At 42.8% G+C, this 17,222-nt stretch overlaps 2 protein-coding genes across 4 annotated transcripts in view; one reads left to right on the top strand and one right to left on the bottom strand.

Moving 5' to 3' along the window:
- Nucleotides 1-827: 827 nt before the first annotated feature.
- PDHA1 (pyruvate dehydrogenase E1 subunit alpha 1) lies at nucleotides 828-16,515 on the top strand. 2 transcript variants are annotated; one of them, XM_027738250.2, is made up of 12 exons: nucleotides 828-1,003; nucleotides 2,300-2,314; nucleotides 3,734-3,802; nucleotides 5,312-5,485; nucleotides 8,821-8,947; nucleotides 11,281-11,372; nucleotides 11,727-11,819; nucleotides 13,226-13,381; nucleotides 13,573-13,644; nucleotides 14,447-14,514; nucleotides 15,303-15,411; nucleotides 16,050-16,515. In XM_027738250.2, exons 1-12 carry the CDS (start codon nucleotides 938-940, stop codon nucleotides 16,212-16,214), a joined length of 1,206 nt encoding a protein of 401 aa, XP_027594051.1. In that variant the 5' UTR covers nucleotides 828-937; the 3' UTR covers nucleotides 16,215-16,515. The 2 variants fall into 2 exon arrangements, with proteins under 2 accessions (XP_027594051.1, XP_027594052.1); XM_027738251.2 differs by lacking the exon at nucleotides 2,300-2,314 and having other exon boundaries at nucleotides 839-1,003.
- A 127-nt stretch (nucleotides 16,516-16,642) lies between these two features.
- The window catches only part of MAP3K15 (mitogen-activated protein kinase kinase kinase 15), an 83,166-nt gene continuing 82,586 nt past the window's right edge, over nucleotides 16,643-17,222 (bottom strand). For both annotated transcript variants that reach the window (XM_027738247.2, XM_039377988.1), the window contains exon 29: nucleotides 16,643-17,144. In XM_027738247.2, coding sequence (XP_027594048.1) covers nucleotides 17,027-17,144 — 118 coding nt within the window. In that variant the 3' untranslated portion in view covers nucleotides 16,643-17,026. The remainder of the gene's footprint in view (nucleotides 17,145-17,222) is intronic.

Raw genomic sequence — 17,222 nt, 5'->3', positions numbered from 1 at the left:
TCAGTGTTCAGCTGCAGGGTTACGCTAGTGCTGCTGTCAGCACCACTCAGGGAAGCAGAACAGAGGTGGGAGTCCATGGCCAGGTGTGGAGCCAGTACAGCAGTGCCAGCAGTTAACCTGGCTTGGACACTCCGCAGCAATCTGGTATCCAACCTCAGAGTGTGCCCGGAGCCGGCAGCATGAAAAGGGGAGGCTGTTCTGGAGAGATCAACAGATGTGATGTGATGAGAGCACTCTAGAACACTAAGTTAAATCTTAACTTCGCTGTGTATTTCCCAGGGGATGGATGCCTGTGACATTAAAAGGAACCGCTTCAACAGTTACTTTATCCATTTAAAAATCAGGGAATGCGCAGGCACAGGGCAGCTCGAACAGCAAAGTCAACCTTGAGGCACAGCCCCCAGCGATGGTGTCCGGGGACAGCGGCGGGGACATGCCCAAACCCCGCCTGTCCGCACCAAAATCAGAGGATCAGTTGGGTTGGAGGAGAGCTCTGAGATCATCCAGTCCAACCTATGACCGAGCAGCACCAGGTCGATCAGACCAGGGCACCGAGTGCAGTCTGTCCTTAAACGACTCCAGGGACGGCGACCCCACCGCCCCCCTGGGCAGCCCATTCCAGTGTCCAATCACCCTTTACGTGAAGAAATCCTCCCTAACGCCCAAAATCCCTCCTGACGTCCAGGCCGGAGCAGGTCCGCGGGAATGCCGGCGCGAAAAAAACCAAGCCCTTCCCCACATTTAATCACCTTTAATGACCTTTAGCGGCTCCGGGCGCCCGGCAGGTGGCGCTGCCCCGCCGCAGCGCCGCGTCGCGCATGCGCGGGGACGCAGCGAAAGGCGGCGGTCGCGGCCCGGGCGGCGGCGGCGGCTGAAGGAGATCCGAGGTCGGGGGCCTGCGCCAGGCGCTGCCGCTCCTGCCCGTCCCACCCGCCCCATGCGCAAGATGCTGCTGGCCGCGCTGTCCCGAGTGCTGCAGGGCCCGGCGGCCGCCGGGAGGACGGTGAGTGCATCCGGTGCCGGCCCGGCCGGGGAGCGGCGGCCCGCGGGGGGGGGGGCGGGGGCGGCCGCGCGGGGGCGCTGCGGGAACCGCCCCGCGCGGGGGGGGACGGCCGGGAACGGTCCGGGAGAGACGGCGGGAACGGCCCGGGAAGTTGGTGCCGGCAGACAAAAAAAAAAAAAAAAAAAAAAAGAGAAATTAAAGAACAAAAGAGTTTGGGTTTTTGGGCATTTTTTTTCCACTCTGAAGATCGTGAAATGTGACAGTGAAATGGTCGCCGCGTGCAGGAGCTCGCTCTATAAAGGCCTGGTGGCGCAGTGCTTTAATTTATGTCGTTCCATGTATATTTTGACAGCACAAGTCAGATCCCTTACAGGGATAATAAGCACGCGCTGCTCGACCCGTTTGGAGTTCATCGTCGGACTGTCTGAGCTTCACCACCTGCCTCAGCCCAGCCAACAGCCCCTTGCAATTGCTGCATGAATTTTTCTTTCAAAGTTTGTTATTTTTGTGTCATGTGCTGTGTTTTACCTCTTTTGTGTGAAAAATCATGCTCTTACCTCTTCGTTCTCCTTATTCCACTGTAATGACTGTGGCCATGAGGAAAAATTAGCCCCTGCTGAGGAAAAAATTGTTGGCGAGATCAGAGTTAAAAGGTGCTTTCTGGTAACTGGAAGCTGCCTTTTTGCCATGGAGAGCAGATCTGTTGCTGTACTCCTGTTCTGAGGCAGCTCTCTCACCCTAGCATTCACTGCTTATGAGTGACTGGGTTCGTGAGAATCACACAAGGGAGCAGATTTACTGGGAGATCTTCCTATGTGTGTTGGGGCTTCATGTCTAAAAGTATTTCCTAATTCACAAGTAAAATATTTGGAATTTTACAAAATAAATTAAATTTTGCAAATATGGGTGTCTAAAATTAGTTCCTTACTACAAGTACTCGGCTTGCTCCTGAGATACTGCATTTTCCTGGAATGCCAAACTAGAGCTGATTTGGATATCTTAATGTAATTGATTTTTGGATCCTAGTGCTTAGCAATTTGGTAAATATTTGCCTTGAATTGTTCCTAGGCACCTATAGTGAAGGCATAAATTAACAAATAAATAGAAGTAGACTTAATCCACAAAGCATTGTTTCGTATATGCTTTGAGCATTTTCCAGACTGTACAGATGGACCACTTGCAGTGTTGTATTCTAGTTGGCTAATAATTTGCTGACTTCTCCTCCCCGATTGTTTGGTACAGCTACTCACTCTTTTTTTCTTCCCTTTTTTTTCTTTCCAAATGCTGCTAACCTAGGGAGCCGTTAGTGAGGTAAGGCCTCAGTCAGTTTTGTCAAGGTTTGCATTTGATACCTGTACTGGCCATGTGTCAGAACTTTTGTACAGACTCCTCAGTGTTGCTTTTATGCCCCATATTCAGGGCAGGGGTTTAACCAGGTGGCCTATAGACCCCCATCCCAATCCCGGCCGTTCCGTGATTCTGCAAATCCCAAACCGTTGATTTACTTCCAGCTCTAGAAGTAAAATAGCTTTTCTTCACCAGTAATACTGATGCATTGTGGTAAACAGTGTAGAAACTTGGTTTAAATTAAACCCTTAAATATTTAATCTGATAATAGGGGAGGGGGAAATTGTTACTGCTAAATCAAGTATGCAACAGAGTAGGTAATCAAGATGGATTGAGAAATATCTCCTGGTTGTTTTTTGTCCAGGCTTCATACCTGTCAGTCAGACCTTTGTTTGGAAACAGTGACTTGGACATTCTCAAAATTTTGAAATAATTAACCTTCAGCTAAATTTATGTGAATTTCCTGACTGAATGAAATTTTTGTGTAACTTAGTTAAGCAATACAACTTTGCCACTGAAGATGTGGTATGTTCCTTGTCTGTGGCCACAGTGCATGCATGGACACATGCCCATCCTGTCAGATGCTGCAGTGTAACACCAGTGTTCATTAGTCACTAGCCTGTGTTCGTTCTTAAGACAGACCAGTAATGTGTTTTCAAACATCCTTCTTATCTCTCCTCTGCCATGCCCCCTTTCTGTTCTGTGTTTCACGTATCCTCAGGTACATTCTGTGTTTCCATATCATTTTTAAGTAGTGGCCATGCTGTTGCTCACTGAAATCCTCTCTCTCTTCATTGTTACTGCCTTGAATCCCCCCAGCTTCTCTTCCTATTGAAAAGAAAGGGTGAGAGTAGTTCGTACCTCAGAAATCTGCAGGGTTCTTTTTGTTTGTTTTGGATTGGGGAGGGATTGTTTGTTTTGGGTTTTTTTGTTTGGTTTGTGTTTTGGTTTGGTTTTTGGAGGGTTTTTTTGTTCTATCAAGGCAAAATTCCAATCAGCACAGAGAGCCATTGAAATCTGCATTGGCTGTCTATCCTTGCATGGGCAATCTGGCATGTGAAGGGTAAAACAATTATTTTTGTGGTTTTGATGCTCTTCACAATCTCTAGAAACTTACTGGGTTCCTTTTAGATGATCAAGGATATTGCAAATTTGAATTCTTTTTTTTTAATCTTAATTTGAATTACTAGATTTTAAAGGACTTTAACACATTCATACAGAATAAACATTCTTTAGCCTTACAAGGATATGCCACTGGTGAGTTTAATTCATACATTGTTTCAGTTTGGGAGTACTCTGAGAAATTATTTGAAAATTCACCTACTTCTGCTTGATAATTATATTTAAATATTGCTCATGCTTTGGTTTTGTGTTTTTTTTAAGGCCTCTCGAGTGATGGTGGCATCACGTAACTATGGAGACTTTGCAAGTGAAGCTTCATTTGAGATTAAGGTAAAGAACACTTAATACTGGCATGCTGTGTAAGCGTTTGTTGCACATCTTGACGTAATGGACTTGCCCCTGTATCTTTTTCAATTAGAAAAATACTGTTTGAATTTCCAGAACCAAAGCCCTCACTCTGTGACCAGATTACTCGGTGCAGCTGGAAGTAACGGTGCTTGGCAGTGTGTAGTAGTGGTACTTGTTTCTTAAGAATGCGAAGTTGTGATTCTTTGCAGCTGTCATACTGCAATGTAGCTGTGAGAACAGAGTCAGAAAGGAGCTAAAGAACCTTTTCTGTTCTGAGGGAAGAGTATTTGTTTCCTTAATGCTCTTAAGACAATTAGGTGGTGTTTGCAGCCTATCCCAAATGTGCAGCTGATTGAGGTGTGTATGGGTTTTTGAGGAAAAAATATGGCATCCTTTTAATGCTTGGCTTGGTGCTGCTCAAAGAACTTGTGTTATATTCTGTCAACTTTCTCCTGTGCCTGGGTCTTAGGAAAAAGTGATGCTTCCATTGGCAATAGCTTTTGTGCTGGCATTTCATTCAGAAACTGATGAAAGAAAATCTGAAAAATCATTTAGTTTTTCTTCCACCCCTCTCCCTGTTTATCTTTGCCTGTAAAGTATTAAAATTGTTTCACAGGTGGAAGGGAAGGAACATATGAAAAGTCCTTTTTGAGTAGATACAGATTTAATGTTTGGTCCTGTGTTGATGAAAAAACTGTGAAGTTTCTATTTTTATGTGAACTTGGAAGCAGGGCTGTCTTAGAGCAGTGTGCCCATCTGTTATATCCAGTTCATCTAAGGTGTCAGTGGATTTGCTCTGAAGAGACTTTTGCTGTAATAAAAACTGTCTTTAACCTGTATAGTAGTATTTTGGCCATTTAATCTGCACTGACAGAGTAATTTGTTTGGTTTCTTCCACTGAACTTAACTTTTTATTTATTATTATTATTTTAAATTTTTTTCTTTATTTTGTACGGGTGCCTAAAATCAGCCCTCCCTCAGTAGAGTCCATGGTTTGGGGAGGAAATTGTACTGCACACATGGCGGTTTCACTGGCAGTGTAGCTGATGCAGGTGATGCTTGTGGTAGTAGAGGTGAGGTCCAGTCTTAGGGCCAGAAACTGTTTTACAAAGGAAACTCTTGATCTCCCTTCTTTCTTCAAAAAGCCTCTGTAGCTCTTACCAGGTATTTGACCTGCAACAACCATGGAAGTTTTCTTTTTTACCTCATTTTCTGAGGACTCTAGTTCATCTATTCCTTGTAGGTACAACAAGGCTTCATTTTCTCAGTGTAAATCTGTCTTTATTAAAAGTAAGGCTTTTATTTCCCTAAATTTGGAAACAGTGCACAAACTTTACAGTTATTTTGACCTATGAATTTAGGTTTGGCTGGCTTTCTTTTTTAAAAGGTATTACCCTCTGAATTTGGAAATGGTACATCATAAAAAATAATTAAGTAATATTCATAAATAGGGCAAATTATTTTCAGGAAATAACTTGTTCAACCTTGCAGAAATGTGACCTCCATCGCCTGGAAGAAGGCCCCAGTACCACAGCAGTGATGACTCGAGAGGAGGGGCTCCATTACTACAAGACAATGCAGACCATACGGCGCATGGAGCTCAAGTCTGACCAGCTCTACAAGCAGAAGATTATTCGTGGCTTCTGCCACTTATATGACGGTCAGGTAAGATTTTTTTTTCTGGAAGTTTTATGTTGTTTTACCTTACTTAACATAAAAGCTACATGCTCTTCAGAAGAGACAGGTGAGTGAGGTAGGAGAGGTGGAGGGGTGGGTCTGTGTGTTAGGGAGTTTCTTGGCTTTGTAGAACTGGAGGTCAGTGACAATAAGGTTCAGTGCCTATGGGGAGGAATCAGGGGGAAGGCCAACAAGGCTGACATCTTGGTGGGAGTCTGTTATAGACCACCTAGTCAGGATGAAGAGGTGATAAATTATTCTACAAGCAGCTGGCGGATGCTTCAAGATCTCCAGCCCTTATTCTTGTAGGAGATTTTAACCTGCCAGATGTCTGCTGGGAACTCAACAGAGCAGAGAAGAGGCAGTTTAGGAGGTTCCTGGAGTGTATGGAGGACAACTTCTTGTCCCAGCTAGTGAGTGAGCCTACCAGGGGCCTTGCTAGACCTGCTCTTTACAAACAGAGAAGGGCTGGTGGGAGATATGGTGGTTGGAGGCCGTCTGGGGCACAGTGACCATGAAATGATGGAGTTTTCAATGCTTGGTGAAACAAGGAGGGGCATCAATAAAACCTCTACCCTGGACTTCTGGAGGGCAGACTTCAACCTATTCAGGATGCTGATTTGGAGAGTACCCTTGGGGAAACAGCCCTGAAAAACAAAGGGGTCCAGGAAGGATGGACATATTTCAAGAAATAAATATTGAAGGTGCAGGAGCAGGCTGTCCCTGTGTGCCAAAAGGTGGGCCAGTGGGAAAGACAACCAGGCTGGCTGGCCAGGGATCTTTTGCAGGAACTCAGGGGGAAAAAAAAGGGTTTATCACCTTTGGAAAAAGGGGCAGGCAACTCAGGAAGGGTTTAAGAATGTTGTTAGGTCATGCAGAAAGAATTAGGAAGGCAGAAGCACAATTAGAACTTAAATCTGGCAATTTCTGTAAAGGATAATAAAAAGTGTTTTATAATTACATTAATAGTAAAAGGAGGGGCAAGAAAAACCTCCTTCTTTGTTGGACACAGGAAGGGGAGGGGAACATAGTCACCAAAGATGAGGAAAAGGCTGAGGTACTTAACACCTTCCTTTCAACAATAAGACAGGTCATCCCCAGGACAGCTCGCCTCCTGAGCTGGTAGACAGGGATGGGGAGCCAAATAGCCTCCCTGTAATCCAGGAGGAAGCAGTTAGTGACCTGCTGAGCCGCTTGGATCCTCAAGTCTATGGGACCAGATGGGATCCACCCAAGAGTGATGAGGGAGCTGGCGGAAGAGCTTGCCAAGCCACTCTCCATTATTTACCAACAGTCCTGGCTCATCGGGGTGGTCCCAGATGATTGGAAGTTGGCCAGTGTGATGTCTATCCACAAGAAGGACCAAAAGGAGGATCCAGGAAACTACAGGCTGGTCAACCTGACCTCAGTGCCTGGCAAGGTTATGGAACAGATCATCCTAAGTGCAATCACACAGCACCTACAGGACGTCCAGGGGATCAGACCCAGCCAGCACGGGTTTAGGAGGGGCAGGTCCTGCCTGACCAACCTGATCTCCTTTTATGATCAGGTGACCTGCCTGGTGGCTGAGAGGAAGGCTGTGGATGTAGTCTACGTGGACTTCAGCAAAGCCTTTGACACCGTCTCCCACAGCATACTCCTGAAAAGGTGGCAGCCCATGGCTTGGACAGGGGCGCTCTGTGCTGGGTTAGGAACTGGCTGGAGGGCTGGGCCCAGAGAGTGGTGGTGAACGGGGCTGCATCCAGTTGGTGGCCGATCACTAGTGGTGTCCCCCAAGGATCAGTGTTGGGCCCAGTTCTGTTTAATATCTTTATCGATGATTTAGATGAGGGGATTGAGTGTGCCATTAGCAAATCTGCAGATGACACCAAGTTGGGGGGGAGTGTCGATCAGCTAGAAAGCAGGAGGGCTCTTCAGAGGAACCTGGACAAGCTGGAGAGATGGTCTGATTTCAACAGGATGAGGTTCAACAAGGCCAAGTGCCGGGTCCTGCACTTTGGCCACAACAACCCCCTGCAGCGCTACAGGCTGGGCACAGAGTGGCTGGAGAGCAGCCAGGCAGAAAGGGACCTGGGGGTCTGGATTGACAGGAGGCTGACCATGAGCCAGCAGTGTGCCCAGGTGGCCAAGAAGGCCAATGGCATCCTGGCCTGTATCAGGAGCAGTGTGGCCAGCAGAACCAGGGCAGTGATCCTGTCCTTGTGTTTGGCACTAGTTAGGCCACACCTTGAGTTCTGTGTCCAGTTCTGGGCCCCTCAGTTTAGGAAGGATGTTGAGACGCTGAGTGTGTACAAGGAAGGGCAACAAGGCTGGTGAAGGGACTGGAGCACAAGCCCTATGAGGAGAGGCTGAGGGAGCTGGGACTGTTTATCCTGGAGGAGGCTCAGGGAAGACCTTATCACTCTCTACAACTACCTGACAGGATGTTGTAGCCAGGTGGGGATCAGTCTCTTCTCCCAGGCAATCAGCAACAGGACAAGAGGGCACTGTCTTAAGCTGTGCCAGGGGAAGTTTAGGTTGGACATTAGGAAGAAGTTCTTCACAGAAAGAGTGATTGGGCATTGGAATGGGCTGCCCAGGGAGGTGTCAGAGTCACTGTCCCTGGAGGTGTTTCAGAAAAGACTGAATGTGGCACTGAGTGGCATGATCTGGTTGACAAGGTAGTGTTCGGTCGTCGACTGGATTTAACGATCTCAGAGGTCTCTTCCAACCTAACTGATTCTGTGATTCTGTGAATGTAGGGATTTTAATAGAGTGGAGAATAAATGTAGAACTGAATACAATAGGGAGGGAGAGAGAGAGAGAAGGCACAGTGCAGCTGAAGATCAGCTGAATGTGAGAAATGAGCAACTGCAGCATATTAAATTCAACACATTTGAAGGCCTGCATCTTCCTCCTCAGGTTTAATTGATGGGGTTTGTTTCCATGTCTCATAGATCATGTGCCCACTAAAAAGCAACAGCCAGGAGAAGGAACTTCATGACCTTACCGAAATTTTGCTGTCTGTTCATTATCCCCTGACATTTCTGAATTTTGGTTGTTGAGATGCTTCATTTGGGAGAAAAAGCCTTCAGATTTTTGCAGGTTCTGTTTCCCTTCCCATGTGCCTTTGCTAGTCAGTCAGGTTGGAATTTAGAGCCCAAGGCTGTTGTAGCTCCAGGCCTGCCACTGCCCCTTGAGATTTAAGTTAGTCTCCTCTATCTGTGCTCTTCCTGTTACCTGCTGATATTGGTTGTATGTGGGATCAGAGCCCTTGCCACACTGCTGGCTGTGGAAGCTGTGTGTTTTCCTTCATTGCTAAGCTTACTTTTGCTTTGTAACAGGAGGCCTGCTGTGTAGGGATTGAAGCTGCCATAAAGCCTACAGACCATGTGATAACAGCGTACAGAGCTCACGGCTTTACCTTCACCCGGGGAGTGCCTGTTCGGGAAATCCTTGCTGAACTTACAGGTGTGTGCTCGGTAAAATGAGGATTCACATGCTGCCATACTTGTCAGAAGTTTTTATTCAAGTTCAGAATTATGTTGATGCACAAAGTATACTGGGGCTTCAGAAGCAGTTTAGTGACATAGCAGAATAAATCAGTGTTTTAATTTTATGATGCAGCCACTTTTAACTATAAAAAGCAATGAATAAGTACTTCTGAAGCACAAATTCATAAGATTTTTCTCAATACCAAATGCTGTATTTGTTGTGCTGCAGCACAGTTTGGAAATTGCTGGTGGTAGGCATTTGTTCTCAGTGGGACAGGGCATTACCTTCCCTAGGAGACAGATTTGGATTTTCAGAATTATGCTGCTGAAGTCTTAGGAAGACTAGTTAGCACTGCCTGTAATGATCAACTGAATGGTTTGGGAAAATTTGACTGTAAGAAGAATATTAAATTATAATCTAGATTGAGATTTTGCAGAAAGGAGAGAGAGCTATTCACAGTAGGGTTGAGGATGGAGCAGGGAAGAGAGGAGAGGAGAGGATCAGCCTGCTGAACTCTTATGAGATCTGTGAACAGATGCCAGAAGTGAAAAATTAACAAGGAGCTTGAAGGCCTTCATGAATCACGGGTATAATAAAGACTTGATCTGAGAATCTGCATGCTTGAAATGTTATTATAGAAAAGCATGTTTTGGGGTAGATAAGAGGTATGATTTTGTATACAAAGAGCATATGTGTGTGCTAAGAATGCATATTAATAACGTGCACAAAAGCCCAGATTCTAGTGGATGATCAATTTGCCAAGAGTCACTGGATACTGATAAGGCAGAAAGTAAGTGAGGAGATTGTCATGACTGAAGCCTTCTGTTGGCCCTGAAACTACAAATACGAGTGATAATGTGGTGGGGTTTTTTCTTTATTTCATTTCATGACACACATAATTTTCTGTAGCATTATACTTGACTTTAGTGGGGCTCCTTTAATTGGGAAAGAGCAGCTGCAGTACAGGACTGTTGTTCTAAGAAATGGCACTTGGGAAAGTTCCTAGAGAGGAGTGCTGCTAGAGTCCTTTCCTGCAAAGATAGATCTTGACTAAAAAGGCCAAACTGAAAGACAGATTGAGTTACAATGAAAAGAAATTACAGAATTAAAAAGTCTTTGAAGGAGAAGGAAGCAGAGTAACCCAAAATAAGACTAATAGATAAGATCCTATAGGAAACAAGTTATAGATAAAGGACTTTTCAGGGGAATTGGTAAATACATGAGAAACAGGTTAGTGTTCTAATTAGAAAGTGTAGCAAACAGTGACACTGGTTAATCAGGAGTTCTTAAACACATTCTAAAATACAAGAGAGGATTGTACAAAAAGTGGAGGGAACTTACTGAAGTTAAATTACACTTAATCAGAAAACTTTTTCTTAAAATTAGATTTTTTTTTTCTTTTGGCCCTAGCTGTCAGAATCCATTACAGTTCACATGAAACATATGAAAGGTATGAGAAAGACCAATAATAAAAACGATCCACTATTAAGTAAGAAAGAGAAGTACAAAGAGATCCACTTCTGAAATAAACACGAAGGCTAATGCACAAAAAACCCCAAAACCCACCACCAAACAAGCTGTGCTTATTAAAAATAAAATACAGTCCTCTGCAACTAGTAACAAGACAAATGGGAATAAGAAATTGAATGGGCTGATGAGAAATTCTGTGTCCTTAGATTGGCTCATTTAAATAGAGTTTGTTGCAATGCTTCATGAATCACTAGTTATCTTCAAATTACAGCTTGGATAAAGCTTGACTGGGTGCCTTCTTATGTTTATATTGGGGTGGAATGGGAAGCTGTTAGTTGTGCTTTTTTCAGTGTCCTGTTTGTAATTTTTAATTGTGGTTATTGTCAAAGGGAAGAAAAATATAAGTCATTGCAACTAATTTGGAATAGTATTCGTATCTTGCAGAAGCCAAAAGTAATAAGGACTGTGTATACTTCTTGCAGAGTATGTATATCAGAAATACAGACCTTGTTGTCTTTTATAAAACACCCCATATTCATCAGAAAATGCTTTTGTATAGTAGGACACTGAAACTCCTTGGTTGGTTTTAAAATTTCTTCTTAATCTCATTCTCTATTTCCAGAATTATGTTTTCATTATTGTTCTCTTTTTCCCCTCCTCTTATTTGTTTTGTGAGATATTTAACCATGAATTCTTAGGAGAGAGACCATCATGTCTTTACTCGACATGAAAACAATTATATGGTCTTGGTGTTATTACCTTTAGGAATTGCATTAGATGTTCCCATTTGCACAGTATTTTTCCTCTGAAAAGTAAATCGCTTGTTATTCATGTTTCAGGTCGAAAAGGAGGATGTGCAAAGGGAAAAGGAGGATCAATGCACATGTATACCAAAAACTTCTATGGTGGCAATGGTATTGTTGGTGCTCAGGTATGTACATGACTTCTACTTCAAAGTACAAGTTGAATTTGGCTTATGTCCTGTTGCCAGTGTTTCCTCTCAATTTTTGTGGTTTGAGCTTGATGCAGATACCATTGCTCTGTCTTTTTCTAGTTTGCTCACCATTTTGTAAACTGTAGCAAAAATGAATCAAACTAAGAATACAGTTCATGTTTGTTTCTTGGCTGTAACACCAGTTGGAACAAATGGAAGTGGGTGGGTAACAACTTGTTTGCTGAGCAGGTCCCTAACAGCATAAATGTCTCCTTACAGTTCACAAGATGCCCATCTTCAGCTCCTTTAACATTGTTCTCCAACTCTGGTTTGTTCTGTACTCTGTGATAGGTTCCCCTTGGAGCCGGGATCGCGCTGGCCTGTAAATACTTCGGTAAAAATGAAGTCTGCCTGGCGTTATACGGGGACGGTGCTGCCAATCAGGTAAAGTTGTCTGGTGTGGCTCTGAGGAGTGTGCCTGGGGGTAACTGATTTTCCTTCTGGGAACTGTGAGCTCTGCCGTTCCTACGAGGAGTGGGAGAGCACCTTCTGCCCTCCCTGTGTGGTACCTGCAACGCAGGCAAAGTCTACCTCAGAACTTATGCTGAGATTGTTGTGTTGGGTTTTCTGCTACAAGAACACTTTATTAAAGGAGTCCACTAATACTGAAAAGGCAGATCCTGGAGAGAAAGTGGACAATGCCCACCCTCAGTCCTACAGTTCACTGCAGTTTTTCTCCAGGCTTTTGTTGTGAGGTGCTGTTGACTGAGATGAACTTAGTGTAGGTGGCTGGGCATCTTGCCAATTTTAGAAACTATCACCTCTCATTTGAGTTGTCTTAGGCATTTGAGTAGGGATGTGTTTCAAGAACTGTACAGTCCTCAGAGGGGTGATTCAGGTGAACAGTTAACTGCTAGGTGCTCTTTACATATCAGGAATGTAGCATATTTTTTGTCTTATTTTGGACCTGTGTAAACATCTGTTCTTCCCCACCCCTATTTTGAACTTGGCCCTTGTCCCTGGAGTGGAGGGAAAGCTTTTTGGCTCCTTCCCTTCTGCAGTGCTCTAGATACTCAGGGAATGAGCAAGGCCAGTAGCTAATTACATGAACATTACACCAGTCATGTGAAGAGGGGTTTCCAGGTACTCTTTTTACCCCCTTTCCAGTTGCATACAGTTCACCTAAGTGTGACACCCTGAAGTGCCTGTGCTGTAAGGAGAGCTCTTGAATGATGGCAGTGAAGATGACAGTGCTGCTGAATAGGGAGAAATGTGTCACTTAGGTTTCTGAAGACAGAGCATTCTCGCAGAGCCACTTACAATTGACATTCCAGCCAGTGTCTTCATGTTATCAGCTGAGACATTAAGCCAGTTAAGCAGTTGGTGGTTTAGAGCGTACCATTGAGTTTCCCACTTTGAAAGCACAGGTGGAGATCTCAGTTTTTGATTTTCCCTGTCTTTGACTTCAGAGTAATAAGGCTGATGCAGTCACTGTGGTCAAACTTTACTTTGCTGTAGCAGCATCCTGCCAGGTTAATCAGTTGCCAAGTTTTTTATGACTGTTGCTGAAATACCTCAGTTAAATTTGAAGGTTTTGTGCTATCCTAACACAGATACTGATAGAGGTTTAAAAATTAAGTTCTGTAAACTACTAGTTGAGATGAAAGTTACCTTATATAGTGTAGCTTCTCTTTTATTCCTTCTGAGCTGCAGCAAGTGACTGGTTTCAGATCACTTTTAGTATTCAGATTTCTCCTAGCTAGACCTCTGCAATGGAAGGATTTTCAGTAGAGCCTAATGCTTGAAGGCTGAGCTCCCTGACCACATGTAACTTACTCTTTTTCTTTCAGGGCCAGATATTTGAAACGTACAACATGGCTGCCTTATGGAAGTTGCCTTGTATTTTTATCTGTGAGAACAATCGGTATGGAATGGGAACATCAGTTGAAAGAGCTGCAGCCAGTACTGACTACTACAAAAGAGGATACTTCATTCCAGGGCTCAGGGTGAGTAGTCACAGCTTTTTTTTGAGGGGCGGATGTGTGCGCGCACACCTGCACAATACGTACATGTGCATTTCTTTTATTTTTACATAAATTTACTTAAGCTGAATTCCTGTTGCACTTGTGGAAATACTGAAATTGGAAGTTTGTAGGTTGGCATTTTTTTGCCTTAACATGTAGTTTCTCTTTATCAGGTGGATGGCATGGATATTCTCTGTGTTAGAGAAGCAGTAAAGTTTGCAGCTGACTACTGTAGAGCTGGAAAAGTAAGTCTGTAATAGTTATTCCTTCTCCATAGGTGAAACTCTTAACCAAGTTATTGCTGCATAAGAAGTTCTTCATCTAGCTCATTTTCTCCAGTTGCTGTTGAACTTTATTTGACCTTTATTTCCTCTTTTCTCCACAGTATTGAACTCATATGCAATTGAGTGGTTCTCTGATTTTTGTTAGAATTTATTAACATGCAATTGGTATTAACCAAGCACTTATATATTATTTATACTGTCATCTTTTTCCCCATTTCTACCTCAGTTAAATTCTGTTGCAAAAGGTATTATGACTGTCAGGCAGTTGTGTTCTGTCACAACTTCTGTCAGGCAGAACTGATCAAGTAAAGTAATAATCACTCTATATTTGTAAGAAATGAAAAGTAAAATAAAAGTTTTGTGAGTCAGTGTTAGTGTGTGTCACCCAAGTATGGTTTTGAAGATTTTTAATATTTGGTGAAGTAATGAAGGTTCTGCGAGTTACGTCTTACACTGAAACAACAGGTAATTTGAAATATTCTGAATAATGGTGGACTGACACTGGAAGGGAGGAAATTTTTTAATGCTGCTCAGTAAGAATATGAGAAGAAATGCTTACAATATCCATATAAGGTTCAATTTGAAAAGAATTAGGTTTCCTTTTACTGAATGAATCTGTATGTGCTTATGTTACATAAATTGAGAAAAAAGCATTGAATTAAAATAATTGATCACTAGTGCAATTCACCTGTAGCAAATACTTGTTGCTGTTACAAATTGGTCACTTGTGGTAACACTCTCTGTATTGTTTTTTCATTTTAAGGGCCCTCTTGTGATGGAGTTACAGACATATCGTTACCATGGCCACAGTATGAGTGACCCTGGAATAAGGTACTGTCACATTCTTTCTTAGCACTTACTGAAAACAAGTAAGTATTGATGATCAAATTCTAAGAGATGAAACTCTTAAGTTCAGTGTTTAAATGAGCAATTAAACATGATGAAATTGCTATGATCACTCATCCCATTGTGGCCATGTAACATACTTGTTTTATTTTCAGAATTAAGAGATTTGGTTTTAGAACAAGCACAGAGTCAGTTAAACTTCTGTGCTATTACTGAATTCTGCTTTTAGTTGTAACTTTATGGTGTGTCCTAATTAAGCTTTGACTAAAAAGCAGCATGCTTTTCTGGAGTTTTTAGGGTATTTAAAGTCTTGTAAGGTAAAATTGTAGGAATAGTTTGGACTGCCCAGTCTGGTAGAACACTTCCTAAAAATACAAACATACATTGGCATTGCGCCAGCTGACAAATCTGAATTTGTCTATGTGGAGTTGTATCTCAGCATTTCGGATGAAACTGGCACTGAATTGGAAGCATGCTTCCTAAGGGGGGCTGGGAAGGAGGAAATATGGCTCCTCACTGTAACTGTCCCAGACTGGGATTGCTCCCCTTTCCCTTGGAGCTAGTTCAGCTCAGTTGGCTTTACAGATTGGGGTGGGTGGGAGGTTCTAGATGTTGGTGTACTATCCTTTGAGAGATTAATGTTCTGTATTTTCATTGCATCCCTGACAACTCTGTGGACACACCTTTTTCTAAAAGTGAGCTGTGTCCAGAACCTGCCCTTGATTCAAGGGCACCCCTGAAGAAGTTCATGTCTTTGCCTGTCTTGCTCCTAGCTATCGTACTAGAGAAGAAATCCAAGAAGTGAGAAGCAAAAGTGATCCCATCACTTTGCTGAAGGACAGAATGGTCAACAACAACCTTGCTAGTGTTGAAGAACTAAAGGTATGGCTTTTAGTTACTATCTAAGAAAGCTCCTGAGCAGTCACACACTGATGATCTCTGAAAAGCACATCACGGGCAGTGTCCATTGCTCGCTCGTTCTTCAGAGTTTGCTTTAACATCACTTCTATAAGTGAGGGTGAAGTTTTGTTGCACTCCAGTTAATGAAGTGATGTTCTGCTGGAAAGGCCTTTTGCTTTTGGGTGCTGAGTAAGGCTTTGGGTGTCATTACTAGGAGACAGAAATCAGTTACCCAGGCTTGCTTGACTCCCTAGGAAGGGGGTAAATCTCGGAAAGGGAAATTATGAATAGGGAAAAATCATAGTGAAGGAGTCAGGAATACTCTAAGCAAATGTTGTAACTCCTTTAGTCAACTCTGTTTAAAAAATAATGGCACTGACACACTGAGTGTTCCATGGAATCAGAACAGAATATGTAGAGGCTCAGTAGAGTCATGCTCCTCTGTCAGTAAGTTACTGGTACTGCAGCTTAGTAGGGAGGGAATTTCTATAGGATTTTAATTTTATGTTTCTAGACAGCGTTAACTAATTCTGGCCAATACTTAAGCATAGCATTTAAATTGAAAATAATGATGCTTTTTTTCTGAGCTGTCTTCTAATAAGCATCCATTTTTGGTTTAGGAAATTGATGTGGCAGTAAGGAAGGAGATCGAGGAAGCTGCTCAGTTTGCTACCACTGACCCAGAGCCTCCCCTGGAAGAACTAGGTAACCACATCTACTTCAATGAGCCACCGTTTGAAGTGCGTGGCCCAAACCAGTGGATAAAGTACAAGTCTGTCTGCTAAAGGCCTTTTTGTTGATGTAACTTATTCATAAGAATAAGTGAATGCTTTTATGGGAACTATAACGACTCAGAAACAACCCTTAAGCTTATTCAAAAGCTCTTTCAAAAGAAGAAATGTGTAAGGAAATCCATCTACTTGTGGATTTCCTTAAACATGCTGATTGTTGTTTCAGAAGAAGCTAAGTTAAGAGAAAGCAGTGATTTATTTAAAGTGCTATATATTTGCTTTACTGACTTTCTTTGGATTGCTGTATGTGTTATGTACAGTGTAAAAAAAAAATTTAAACTTTTAACAACCTTTATCTAGTGGTCTTTGTGCTTTGTTTCTTCATGAACTGCTTTCCCAGAAAACCCACCAAAAGCACCATTATATGCTCTGTTTTTGCTGCAGAAAAGTCACTAATTGAAAACATGACACCAGGCTTTTTTCACTAGTTCAGCTTTAATACAAAAAGCTGTATAAATTCACCTGCAAAGAGTGACATGCTCTAGCATATCCCCTCCCTGCTCAAACCATCAGCTGGCAGAACTGTAACACACTTTAAGTTCACAGTTTTCACAATGCTGAAGCCAATTCAGGTTTGCAGAAGAGGTTGGGTTTTTGCTCAGCTAATGCTTTGTATTACATTGATAGGCATTGTGTGCATTACTCTGCCATAAATAATTTAAGTGCATTGACACTGACTTAAAAGCTATTACTATTCACTGTGTATTACACTGATGGTCAAACAAGCTACACAATTGTGCAAAACCTGCAGGGTCACTGTACATATAAATATATACATCTAATAATTTAAGTGTTGGGAATGTATCTCATTTGCTTATTCCCATTTCCTGTTCTTCCAAAGCATTAGCCTTCTGCACTGAGGTCTTTCCAGAGGCTTGTCGGTGGTTTAATATTGCATTCCAGATTCTGCAGCGAAGACCACCCCTATATGAAGGAAAATGGAGAACAGTTAGGGAAAGCTCCGTCATCTCCCTTGCTTTTAAGTGAGCAAGAAGTAAGGCT

This window comes from Pipra filicauda, unplaced genomic scaffold, assembly GCF_003945595.2.
Source record: "Pipra filicauda isolate LSUMZ 115617 unplaced genomic scaffold, ASM394559v2 scaffold12_size5214236_pilon, whole genome shotgun sequence".
Classification (NCBI taxonomy): domain Eukaryota; kingdom Metazoa; phylum Chordata; class Aves; order Passeriformes; family Pipridae; genus Pipra; species Pipra filicauda.
The sequence above is the reverse complement of the archived record's forward strand: the minus strand, read 5'-3'. Positions and strand labels throughout refer to the sequence as shown.